The sequence below is a fragment of the Thalassophryne amazonica genome, chromosome 2 (assembly GCF_902500255.1).
Source record: "Thalassophryne amazonica chromosome 2, fThaAma1.1, whole genome shotgun sequence".
In the NCBI taxonomy this organism is placed as follows: Eukaryota; Metazoa; Chordata; class Actinopteri; order Batrachoidiformes; family Batrachoididae; genus Thalassophryne; species Thalassophryne amazonica.
The window spans coordinates 19970771-19984343 of NC_047104.1; the positions used below are offsets into that span (position 1 = coordinate 19970771).

Sequence of the window (13573 nt, forward strand, 5' to 3'; positions counted from 1 at the left end):
TACGAAGAACTGCCAGAACCTCCTCCACACAGCCAGCAAGCACTTAACAGTAAACATGGGAGTGCTATCAATGATCCTAGCGGTGTGTGTGTGTGTGTGTGTGTGGGGGGGGGGGGGGTCTGGTAGACATCAGTTTGATCTGAGAAACATGGAAACTTGGATCGATCTGATTACATGGGAGTAAGAGGTGGACTGCAAACAAAACTTTAGATACTGTTAAAAGTCCTGTGAATCGCAGTGCAAACTTACAACATGACACACTAAATGGAAGCTCACAAGTTAAACACCAAACATGTTGCTCCAGATGATCAACGTCTGTCAGCTGTTTGTTTCTGGTATAAGAAGGAGTGTAACAGGGTTGTGCAGACTCTGTGCCACATCAAATGACACCACTGTGTGTAAGCTGATGCTGATGGTTCCAATAGCTTGTCCTCCAAGTCTGGGAACAGAGACCACACACATGCACCACAAATGCACGAAAAAGAAAGTCATTCTCATGGCAGATGCAGGGCGCCTAGTCATCCCAGAGTGCAAATTGGGTCCAACGTGAGGGATTGGCTGAAACCAGACAACATAATGCTGCTCCTAACTCCTGGTTGGGCCACTCTGCTTGACCATTAGACTGAGGGTGGTATCCTGATGACAACCATCACCTCCACTAGCTGACAAAACTCTTGAAAGAACCGTGAGACTAACTGAGAACCCCAGTCTGACAAGAGTCCATGCAGAGGGAAGACATGCTGCACCAATTGTTGTGCCGTCTGTTTACTTGTGGATAACTTGTCTCCCAATATGAAAGCACCCATCTTAGAAAACCTGGCTATTAGGGTGAGTTCATAGGTTTTCCCCTGAGAGGGTGGCAGGCGATAAACAAAACCCACTGTGGGTTGAGACCAAGGATAACTGAACTGCATTTATATAGCACATTTCCATCTGAATCAGAAGCTCAAAGCACTTTATAGTAATGCCTCACATTCACCCATCCACACAGACACACTCACAAACCCATGTCATGCAAGGTACTCACTACACACCGGGAGCAACGTGGGGACTAAGGACCTTACCCAAGGGTCCTTAGTGATTTTCCAGTCATGCTGGTGTTTGAACTGAGAATCCTCTTGTCTCAAACTAAACGCTTAACCACTAGAACATAGGCATCAAAGTGATTCCAGAAGCAGCTAAGAGGGTGCAGGTTTTCTTTGGAACCACCAACTTCACCAGGCGATTTCATTGATGAACTCATCCCATCTGCTCAAAGTGATGTTAATCATTGAAATCACCTGGTTGAGTTGGTGGAATGGCTGGAAAGACTTTGTATAACACAAGTGGTTAGTGAGAGACACTTCACTTGCATTCTGAGGGAGCATCACCTCTGACATTTTAGCCATGTGGCCCATTTCTCTGTGCATGATCCAGCACACATGTGCCTGAGTGTCAAGGACCTCTGTAGCCGGGGAGAAGGCCAACATGATGCCCACATTTCACCTGGCTATGGTACATAGATGGTTATTTTAGAGATGTGGGAATGGACCAGTTGTCTGCCTGGGTGGTTGCCATCCAGGACCCGGGGCAGTTCTGTGGTTTTGGGAATACAGCAAAGCACAGAACCAGCACATGCTCCCAGACCTGATTTGACTTGGTAGATGAGTCACTGGCGCATTCCTGGGTGTATTGACCATAAAGCCCTGGTCCCACCGAATAATGAAGAATGAATAATGAGCCACGTCGCATGTTTTTTTTTGTATGAGTCCAGTTATTCAACAATTGTGGGAGAATAGTGACTCTGAGAGGCTCTTAGAGGCAGAATATTTGGCTAACGAGGCTTCTCTCGGAGCATGGCGCTAATTTCAAGAAGTTCAAAATTTAGCAACAACAGCGTGGGGCAGTTTGTGTACTACGAGGACAAACAAGGATTTTAGAGGCATGTTTGTGGTGAGGACGAGGCTGTTAAAAGCCCATTATCCAAGCACCTGTTGGCTATGGCGACAGGACAGGCTATTTTGGACAGGCTCAGCCCTCTTGCGCACTACAATTCCAACTACTTTGTGGGCCGGACGCTGTATATAAAATAATTATTTTGCAGCTGATTAATCATTTTCTGTCAGAGCTTGGATGTTGAAACACCTCTAATTGCTTCTGGAATCACAGAGGACATTTGGAGCTTTTTCCTGTCTCTGTCTCATGTGCTGAAGTGGAGAACATATTTGGAACAGTCTAAAAGGCAATTATTTGTAATGTTTATTTTGTAATAGCTTGGTAAAACAGTTGCATGTTCATTCTAAAAGCAGCTGTAAAAGTATGTTTATGATAGATTTAACATCGTTATAATGGATCAGATGAGGTGTGCTGTGAGCGAGCTGACGCAGTGATTCATGCTCAAGACGAGCATTACGCAAAACACGAGCTCATAAAAGAGTGATTTTGCAGACATTAACGGATGGACACAAAGTTAAAAGTTGGATCATGGTGTCAAAATGACTGTAAAACCGCAGAAGAAATTAAACCAGCGAGAAGAAACGGAGAGGTGACTGTCCAGGAATGAAGAAGACAAGCACACAAAAGAGGGATTTTGCAGACATTAATGGATGAACACAAAGTTAAAAGTTGGATCACAGTGTCAAAATGACTGTAAAGCTAGGGAAGAAATAAAGCCAGCGAGAAGAAGCGCAGAAGTGACTGTCCAGGAACCTGTGGTTCAGTTCTAGCTGGTCTGGTGCATTTAATGACTCTGGAACACAGGTGAACAGCAGCCTGGTGCACAGCGCACACCGGCCAGACTGTGTGACATTTTGAATGGATGATGCGAATTAAAAACCCACATTTTAAAGGGAACAAATGGGGGGGGGGCCTGGACCAAACCCATGCCTAAGAGTGCACCAACGTCACATTACATGGCGCTACATGGATCATATGTGGCTTGACGTGGATCATATGTGGCGACACGAGCCATTCAAAGCTGGACGTGGCTGGACAGGTCAGTCATGGCTCAACAGAGGCTGATACCTGGCACATGAGGTACACAGAGGCAGAGGCTTCTTCGTAGTGGACATGTGATAGATTTTTATGGGGATCATTCTTCAAATAATCACTGACACATCCATGCGTGGCTCATTATGGGGAAGGCTCGTTTTACATCCTCATTGAAGACAACTTTGGATGCTGTAGCTCCTCTGAAAAAGAGAGCTTTAAATCAGAAGTGTCTGACTCCGTGGTATAACTCACAAACTCGTAGCTTAAAGCAGATAACCCGTAAATTGGAGAGGAAATGGCATCTCACTAATTTAGAAGATCTTCACTTAGCCTGGAAAAAGAGTCTGTTGCTCTATAAAAAAGCCCTCCGTAAAGCTAGGACATCTTTCTACTCATCACTAATTGAAGAAAATAAGAACAACCCCAGGTTTCTTTTCAGCACTGTAGCCAGGCTGACAAAGAGTCAGAGCTCTATTGAGCTGAGTATTCCATTAACTTTAACTAGTAATGACTTCATGACTTTCTTTGCTAACAAAATTTTTAACTATTAGAGAAAAAATTACTCATAACCATCCCAAAGACGTATCGTTATCTTTGGCTGCTTTCAGTGATGCTGGTATTTGGTTAGACTCTTTCTCTCCGATTGTTCTGTCTGAGTTATTTTCATTAGTTACTTCATCCAAACCATCAACATGTTTATTAGACCCCATTCCTACCAGGCTGCTCAAGGAAGCCCTACCATTATTTAATGCTTCGATCTTAAATATGATCAATCTATCTTTGTTAGTTGGCTATGTACCACAGGCTTTTAAGGTGGCAGTAATTAAACCATTACTTAAAAAGCCATCACTTGACCCAGCTATCTTAGCTAATTATAGGCCAATCTCCAACCTTCCTTTTCTCTCAAAAATTCTTGAAAGGGTAGTTGTAAAACAGCTAACTGATCATCTGCAGAGGAATGGTCTATTTGAAGAGTTTCAGTCAGGTTTTAGAATTCATCATAGTACAGAAACAGCATTAGTGAAGGTTACAAATGATCTTATGGCCTCGGACAGTGGACTCATCTCTGTGCTTGTTCTGTTAGACCTCAGTGCTGCTTTTGATACTGTTGACCATAAAATTTTATTACAGAGATTAGAGCATGCCATAGGTATTAAAGGCACTGCGCTGCGGTGGTTTGAATCATATTTGTCTAATAGATTACAATTTGTTCATGTAAATGGGGAATCTTCTTCACAGACTAAAGTTAATTATGGAGTTCCACAAGGTTCTGTGCTAGGACCAATTTTATTCACTTTATACATGCTTCCCTTAGGCAGTATTATTAGACGGTATCGCTTAAATTTTCATTGTTACGCAGATGATACCCAGCTTTATCTATCCATGAAGCCAGAGGACACACACCAATTAGCTAAACTGCAGGATTGTCTTACAGACATAAAGACATGGATGACCTCTAATTTCCTGCTTTTAAACTCAGATAAAACTGAAGTTATTGTACTTGGCCCCACAAATCTTAGAAACATGGTGTCTAACCAGATCCTTACTCTGGATGGCATTACCCTGACCTCTAGTAATACTGTGAGAAATCTTGGAGTCATTTTTGATCAGGATATGTCATTCAAAGCGCATATTAAACAAATATGTAGGACTGCTTTTTTGCATTTACGCAATATCTCTAAAATCAGAAAGGTCTTGTCTCAGAGTGATGCTGAAAAACTAATTAATGCATTTATTTCCTCTAGGCTGGACTATTGTAATTCATTATTATCAGGTTGTCCTAAAAGTTCCCTGAAAAGCCTTCAGTTAATTCAAAATGCTGCAGCTAGGGTACTGACGGGGACTAGAAGGAGAGGGCATATTTCTCCCGTATTGGCCTCTCTTCATTGGCTTCCTGTTAATTCTAGAATAGAATTTAAAATTCTTCTTCTTACTTATAAGGTTTTGAATAATCAGGTCCCATCTTATCTTAGGGACCTCATAGGACCATATCACCCCAATAGAGCGCTTCGCTCTCAGACTGCAGGCTTACTTGTAGTTCCTAGGGTTTTTAAGAGTAGAATGGGAGGCAGAGCCTTCAGCTTTCAGGCTCCTCTCCTGTGGAACCAGCTCTCAATTCGGATCAGGGAGACAGACACCCTCTCTACTTTTAAGATTAGGCTTAAAACTTTCCTTTTTGCTAAAGCTTATAGTTAGGGCTGGATCAGGTGACCCTGAACCATCCCTTAGTTATGCTTCTATAGACTTAGTGCATCATGGGAACCCCCCAGCAGTCTGAGTGTTTCTTTCTCTTTTTGCTCTATATGCACCACTCTGCATTTAATCATTATTGATTGATCTCTGCTCCCCTCCACAGCATGTATTTTTCCTGATTCTCCCCTCAGCCCCAACCAGTCCCAACAGAAGGCTGCCCCTCCCTGAGCCTGGTTCTGCTGGAGGTTTCTTCCTGTTAAAAGGGAGTTTTCCTTCCCACTGTCGCCAAGTGCTTGCTCATAGGGGGTCGTTTTGACTGTTGGGGTTTTTATGTAATTATTGTATGGCTTTTGCCTTACAATATAAAGCGCCTTGGGGCAACTGTTTGTTGTGATTTGGCGCTATATAAATAAAATTGATTTGATTTGATTTATGATTAGTGATCCAGATGTTATCAGTTCCTGAATGTGAGGGAACCTGAAGCCTGAGTCTTGCTGGCAGAACCTATGCTACACTACATTTCCCAGCAGGTTGGACTGCTGCACTGCACACCACATATTTTATATTTTTATTACACAAGCTAAAACAATCTGTTTTCATATATTACCTGAAAATGTTGGTAAACCTGTTGCTAACACCAGAACAGTTTATCCACATAAACTTTATATTTGCATAAGATTTGAAGAATTTCTAAAAACATGCTTCATATTTTCAGCTTTAGAGCCAAATTATATCTTTTATATTACTGTGAACATTTTTTTCATGTGCAACACATACTTAAAGAAAGGCCATTGAAGAAGGAATCGCTGAAAGTATGGTAAAATCAATAAAATGCCTTCATAGCCTGTTTGCAACTGTTTGTTGTGATTTGGCGCTATATAAAAAAATTGATTGATTGATAGCCCAGAGAGATAAGTCATTGCAGAACGTCAACAAGGTCACCTCTGATCTGGAAAACATGCGTTTGAGCTGTATTTTGCTGCATCCACCATCCTACAGAACAGCCTGGGTCCTGCCTGCAGCCGCCCACACGGCTCGGCCATCCATCTTGATCTCCTGATTGTAACCATTGACACAGTCTTGTGTGAAAGGCCAAGTCCTTCTTTTTTGTTGGACATTGAAGGCATTTTCATTTGAGAATCAAAGTTGAATATAGAACAGTTTAGAATGTCTGCTTTTATTTCTGGTTATTTACGTCTAGATGTGTTAAACAACATAGAACATAGCATGTTCTATGACTTACGCCTATTATTACCCTGTACTGGAATCATTAATGTGTGTCTTTGTGCAAAATGCTTTCACCAAACTTGAAATATTTAATGCATGAGTGTCTCCAGATGATTAACTCTGGGAGCAGAAAGGGCAAAGGTCAAGGTAATCAAAAATATGGTTTTAAACACATTCTGTGTGGAGTTCAAATGTTCTCCCCATGTTTGCGTGGCTTCCATCTGATTGTGATTCCAAAGACATGCAGGTTGGGTGAACCAGAGACTCTAAACTGTAGGTGTGAATGTCTGTCTGTGTCGACCTGCCGTGAACTGGCGTCCTATACAGGGCAGTGTTGTATAGTAACGAAGTAAAAATACTTCACTACTGTACTTGAGTTTTTTAAATTCAGCTTACTTTCACTTTTACTTCACTACATTTCCGACCTTAACTGCATACTTCTACTCCAATACATTTTCTAATCGGCATGCTGTTACTCGTTACAAAACACACACAAGAAAAAAGTCGTGTTTTCACCCAGAGACACCACTGATTACTAGTGACTGCAACGAAGTAAAGCCAATTTGTCATGAGGCATGTCCGGTAGGCTTTTTTTGCAGTTACGCACTCTACATTGATTACAGACCTGGAGCGCGTCTGTAATCAACTTTTCTGCAGCGCAGCTTTGCTTTGAACCTTGAACCAATCGAAGCAGTGATTCACAGGTCGAAGCAGAGCTTCGATCTACGATTCGTGGATTGATTTTTTTATTTCGCTTTGTCCTAATTTTTACCCGCTAAAACCCTAAAGAGCATATGTCTGAGTAATATTTAATATTTTTATGTTAAACCGACCTGTTATGGTCTTCTGAAACAGTTGATAGATTTATTTTATAACTTAAAAACGGGACAGATGCTAACGCGTTAGCATGTCTATGGCGTTTTCAATGTTACGTTAGCATTAAGCTGTTCGCATCAGCACGTTTGTGTTGATTTGTTTTCTGTTTAATTAATGGCTCAGCATTCGTTGTCGTAAAAGTCAAATTGTAATTTTTAAAATTTATTTTTATTCATATATTATAGCAACAATAATAGTCTACATAATAGACAATAACAGTCAATAATAGACTAATAATGTTACAATTTTAGAGAAAGAGACAAAAAGAACTTAATGAAACAAAACAACAGAAACGATAAAACCATGTAACAATGAAAATAAATAAATACATATAGAAATAAATAACTTTCCTGTGAACACCTAGTGAGTAGCCTACTCTCGTTTAGGTTTTGAAACCTTGTTTCTGAACTGTTTTTGTGTGATGTGCACAATTTTCAGTACTTTGACTAATACTACCAGTCATTTACAAGCCTAGATAAACATTATATAAATAAAATCAGTCCGTTTTTGATTATTAACATTTACTTGTACTTTTACTTTCAATACTTGAGTACATTTAGTTGTACATTACTTGTCATACTTAAGTACAATAAATACTAGATACTTTAAGACTTTTGAGTAGCATTTCAATCAGTGACTTGAACTTCTACCAAAGTCATTTTTTAATGGGTATCTGTACTTTTACTTAAGTGTGGTTTTCCGGTACTTTATACAACACTGATCCAGGGTTAGCTCCACCTCTCACCATGTGACTGCTAGGATAGGCTCCAGCTCCCAGTGACCCTTAACTGGAATAAGCAAGTTTAAAAATGAATAAATGAATGACTCATGCATCAATTGGTGCCATTGTCCCAAAATATGATCCAGTGCAGTAACTGATCTAAATGACAGCTGTGGGAGAATTAAACAATATTTTGGTATAATTATGTAATGACAAATTATGCAATACAAATTCTTAAGCATTAAATACAAAACCTGATGTTTATTTTATTATGTTGTCCTTTTCCACAACAGGCTCCCACCATTGCTTGGTTGCCCTGTTGGCAGTTGTAGGTCCAAGTCCTACCACCACATCCCATACAATCCCTCTGCTCGCTATTCCGACAACATCCACTCTGACCCTTTGTACAGGAAGACGATCAGATCTCTACATCCTGTTGAGCGTACAGGCATGATCACTGCACAGAGTTTTCGAGGAGGGCCCCCTCATACCACCCATTATGTGCTCGTTAATGAGCACGATGCCCAGAAGAAGTTGCTGCATTCTTCCAAAAAGATCCCATGCTGTTACTTCATGGAGGATCCTGGAGAAATCCTGCAGCTTTATTCACATAAAATGAAACGATGTCAACCTCACAGTCAATATGGGCATGCGCACACTAACTGCTCTCACCCATCAGAGCAACTTCGGAACAAAGACGACAGGAAAGGCAGGAGACGGATGTCTTTGAGGCAGTCTCATCAGCTGTGCTGTGCGTCTGACTTTCACCACCATCCACACTTCTATATCGGTGACCAAAAGAGTCACGTTACGAAAGACATTCACTCCACTCAAGCAAGGCGTGTTGCCCAAGAGCAACATGAAGACCTGGAAGCCGACACGGATTGGGAAGATTTGAATACTTCTGGCAAGGCAAAGGCCAGTGTAAGAAGAGAAGACCCGCGTCCAACAGGAAGCAGGGATCACGTCTGTTCACCGGGGAGACGTCGTCAGTCCTCATCCAGAACCAGCCACTCAGAATCCTATGTGAAGCACAAGCTGAAGCGGACGCTGGAATCCCCACTGACGGAGTCTGACTCGGCGTCCAGCAGCGAGCAACAGAACAGCAGCAGTGACCAGTACCTCCAAGTCATCCACAACAAGGAGCACTACCTGAAATCTAAAGCCCAGCAAGGAAAGCTCACCAAGAACAAGTCCAAACCCAGCTTTGACCTCAGTGTGTCTGAGGCCAATGACCTGATTTGCTCCAATGTGTGATGTCCAGTGTCATAGTCTGTAGAAAAGTAGCCAAGCGCCTTGGGGCAACTGTTTGTTGTGATTTGGCGCTATAAAAAAGTAACTAAATACAGCAAACAGATGGAGAAATGTTTGCTATGTTTATGACTTCTGTCTTCTATGTGTGAAGTAACAGTCTGTGGATTAGTGTGTGTTGTTGTTGTCGTTCTTGTTGTTGTGTAGCAATACAGAGGAACATTGTGAAAGTTAAACTATTAAAACATTCATGGAATTGAAATAATTTCTTCTTTCTTCATTATTAAAATGATGCAGTAAAACAATAAGTTCTATCTGTGTGTGTGCCAATCATATCTGTTTGATCGACATCAGCTTTGGGATATGGCTTGTGCATAGCACGATGATGTGCATCCTTTATTATGAAAATTTGGGGGATTCATTTAATTTTTTAAAATTTATTTTTATTTATATAGCACCAAATCACAACAAAGTTACCTCAAGGTTCTGCACACAAGTAAGGGCTAACCTTACCAACCCCCAGAGCAAGCACACAAGTGACAGTAGTAAGGAAAAACTCCCTCTGATGTTTTGAGGAAGAGACCTCAAGCAGACCAGAATCAAAGGGGTGACCCTCTGCTTGGGCCACGCTACCAACACAATGAACAAAACAATTTACAAAATCAATATACAAGACGTTTTGCCGGTGCACAGGACAGGAGGGTTGCAGGAGTCAACACTACTCCCATCTCTGAATGGAGCCCACCTCAAACAGAGAGAAAAAACAGAATTAGACATCGGAAAGACAACAAATACAGTATAATTTGTCAGCATTAAGCAACAAGAAAAACAGAAGAAATACTAAGGTGATCACCAGCCACTAGCCCTAAGCTTCACTTAAAGACCCAGAGTTTAGATAATCTAAAGTTGAGGCTGCGGCCCGCTCTGTTTCCTAATAAAATGAATTTTAAAGAGTAAAAATTACCCCAAGGTTCCTTACTTTGTCAGTATGATGTATGTCGCATGAGCCTAGGCTAAGCGTTAGCTGGTCAAATTACTGCTGATGACTCACTGGACCAAGAACCATCATTTCAAGTCTTTAAAAGTTCAGAGCTTAAAAGTAGGAAATTGCTAGACATCCAGCTTTTCACTAATGCAAGGCAATTTTCTAAGGATTTTATGTGGATGAGATTACCAGCAGTTATCGGCATATATAACTGAGTATCATCAGTGAAGCATGAAAGGTAATCTCAAAATGCCGCAATATGTGCCCAAGGGGTGCTATATAAAGGAAAAAAACGGGGCCTAAGACGGACCCCTGTGGACCCCCAAATTTCATGTCACTAAGGTTAGAGGTAGTGTTACTGTACAACACATTGAGAACGGCTGGTCAGGTATGATGTCAGCCATGCAAGGGCACTCCCACTAATCCCGAAATGATTCTCCAGCCTATCGAGTAGAATATCAATCAATCAATCAATCAATTTTTTTTATATAGCGCCAAATCACAACAAACAGTTGCCCCAAGGCGCTTTATATTGTAAGGCAAGGCCATACAATAATTATGTAAAACCCCAACGGTCAAAACGACCCCCTGTGAGCAAGCACTTGGCTACAGTGGGAAGGAAAAACTCCCTTTTAACAGGAAGAAACCTCCAGCAGAACCAGGCTCAGGGAGGGGCAGTCTTCTGCTGGGACTGGTTGGGGCTGAGGGAGAGAACCAGGAAAAAGACATGCTGTGGAGGGGAGCAGAGATCGATCACTAATGATTAAATGCAGAGTGGTGCATACAGAGCAAAAAGAGAAAGAAACAGTGCATCATGGGAACCCCCCAGCAGTCTACGTCTATAGCAGCATAACTAAGGGATGGTTCAGGGTCACCTGATCCAGCCCTAACTATAAGCTTTAGCAAAAAGGAAAGTTTTAAGCCTAATCTTAAAAGTAGAGAGGGTGTCTGTCTCCCTGATCTGAATTGGGAGCTGGTTCCACAGGAGAGGAGCCTGAAAGCTGAAGGCTCTGCCTCCCATTCTACTCTTACAAACCCTAGGAACTACAAGTAAGCCTGCAGTCTGAGAGCGAAGCGCTCTATTGGGGTGATATGGTACTACAAGGTCCCTAAGATAAGATGGGACCTGATTATTCAAAACCTTATAAGTAAGAAGAAGAATTTTAAATTCTATTCTAGAATTAACAGGAAGCCAATGAAGAGAGGCCAATATAGGTGAGATATGCTCTCTCCTTCTAGTCCCCGTCAGTACTCCAGCTGCAGCATTTTGAATTAACTGAAGGCTTTTTAGGGAACTTTTAGGACAACCTGATAATAATGAATTACAATAGTCCAGCCTAGAGGAAATAAATGCATGAATTAGTTTTTCAGCATCACTCTGAGACAAGACCTTTCTGATTTTAGAGATATTGCGTAAATGCAAAAAAGCAGTCCTACATATTTGTTTAATATGCGCTTTGAATGACATATCCTGATCAAAAATGACTCCAAGATTTCTCACAGTATTACTAGAGGTCAGGGTAATGCCATCCAGAGTAAGGATCTGGTTAGACACCATGTTTCTAAGATTTGTGGGGCCAAGTACAATAACTTCAGCTTTATCTGAGTTTAAAAGCAGGAAATTAGAGGTCATCCATGTCTTTATGTCTGTAAGACAATCCTGCAGTTTAGCTAATTGGTGTGTGTCCTCTGGCTTCATGGATAGATAAAGCTGGGTATCATCTGCGTAACAATGAAAATTTAAGCAATACCGTCTAATAATACTGCCTAAGGGAAGCATATATAAAGTGAATAAAATTGGTCCTAGCACAGAACCTTGTGGAACTCCATAATTAACTTTAGTCTGTGAAGAAGATTCCCCATTTACATGAACAAATTGTAATCTATTAGACAAATATGATTCAAACCACCGCAGCGCAGTGCCTTTAATACCTATGGCATGCTCTAATCTCTGTAATAAAATTTTATGGTCAACAGTATCAAAAGCAGCACTGAGGTCTAACAGAACAAGCACAGAGATGAGTCCACTGTCCGAGGCCATAAGAAGATCATTTGTAACCTTCACTAATGCTGTTTCTGTACTATGATGAATTCTAAAACCTGACTGAAACTCTTCAAATAGACCATTCCTCTGCAGATGATCAGTTAGCTGTTTTACAACTACCCTTTCAAGAATTTTTGAGAGAAAAGGAAGGTTGGAGATTGGCCTATAATTAGCTAAGATAGCTGGGTCAAGTGATGGCTTTTTAAGTAATGGTTTAATTACTGCCACCTTAAAAGCCTGTGGTACATAGCCAACTAACAAAGATAGATTGATCATATTTAAGATCGAAGCATTAAATAATGGTAGGGCTTCCTTGAGCAGCCTGGTAGGAATGGGGTCTAATAAACATGTTGATGGTTTGGATGAAGTAACTAATGAAAATAACTCAGACAGAACAATCGGAGAGAAAGAGTCTAACCAAATACCGGCATCACTGAAAGCAGCCAAAGATAACGATACGTCTTTGGGATGGTTATGAGTAATTTTTTCTCTAATAGTTAAAATTTTGTTAGCAAAGAAAGTCATGAAGTCATTACTAGTTAAAGTTAATGGAATACTCAGCTCAATAGAGCTCTGACTCTGTCAGCCTGGCTACAGTGCTGAAAAGAAACATGGGGTTGTTCTTATTTTCTTCAATTAGTGATGAGTAGAAAGATGTCCTAGCTTTACGGAGGGCTTTTTTATAGAGCAACAGACTCTTTTTCCAGGCTAAGTGAAGATCTTCTAAATTAGTGAGATGCCATTTCCTCTCCAACTTACGGGTTATCTGCTTTAAGCTACGAGTTTGTGAGTTATAACATAAAGAAGGAATCATATCCTTAAACCTAGTTACAGCGCTTTCTGAAAGACTTCTAGTGTAATGAAACTTATTCCCTACTGCTGGGTAGTCCATCAGAGTAAATGTAAATGTTATTAAGAAATGATCAGACAGAAGGGAGTTTTCAGGGAATACTGTTAAGTCTTCTATTTCCATACCATAAGTCAGAACAAGATCTAAGATATGATTAAAGTGGTGGGTGGACTCATTTACTTTTTGAGCAAAGCCAATAGAGTCTAATAATAGATTAAATGCAGTGTTGAGGCTGTCATTCTCAGCATCTGTGTGGATGTTAAAATCGCCCACTATAATTATCTTATCTGAGCTAAGCACTAAGTCAGACAAAAGGTCTGAAAATTCACAGAGAAACTCACAGTAACGACCAGGTGGACGATAGATAATAACAAATAAAACTGGTTTTTGGGACTTCCAATTTGGATGGACAAGACTAAGAGACAAGCTTTCAAATGAATTAAAGCTCTGTCTGGG

The 13573-nt window shown here is 40.9% G+C and overlaps 1 protein-coding gene across 1 annotated transcript in view; it reads left to right on the plus strand.

Moving 5' to 3' along the window:
• The window catches only part of LOC117503320 (transmembrane channel-like protein 3), a 251235-nt gene extending 241980 nt beyond the window's left edge, over positions 1–9255 (plus strand). The window contains exon 20 of the mRNA XM_034162542.1: positions 8281–9255. Coding sequence (XP_034018433.1) covers positions 8281–9244 — 964 coding nt within the window. The 3' untranslated portion in view covers positions 9245–9255. The remainder of the gene's footprint in view (positions 1–8280) is intronic.
• Positions 9256–13573: the final 4318 nt, after the last annotated feature.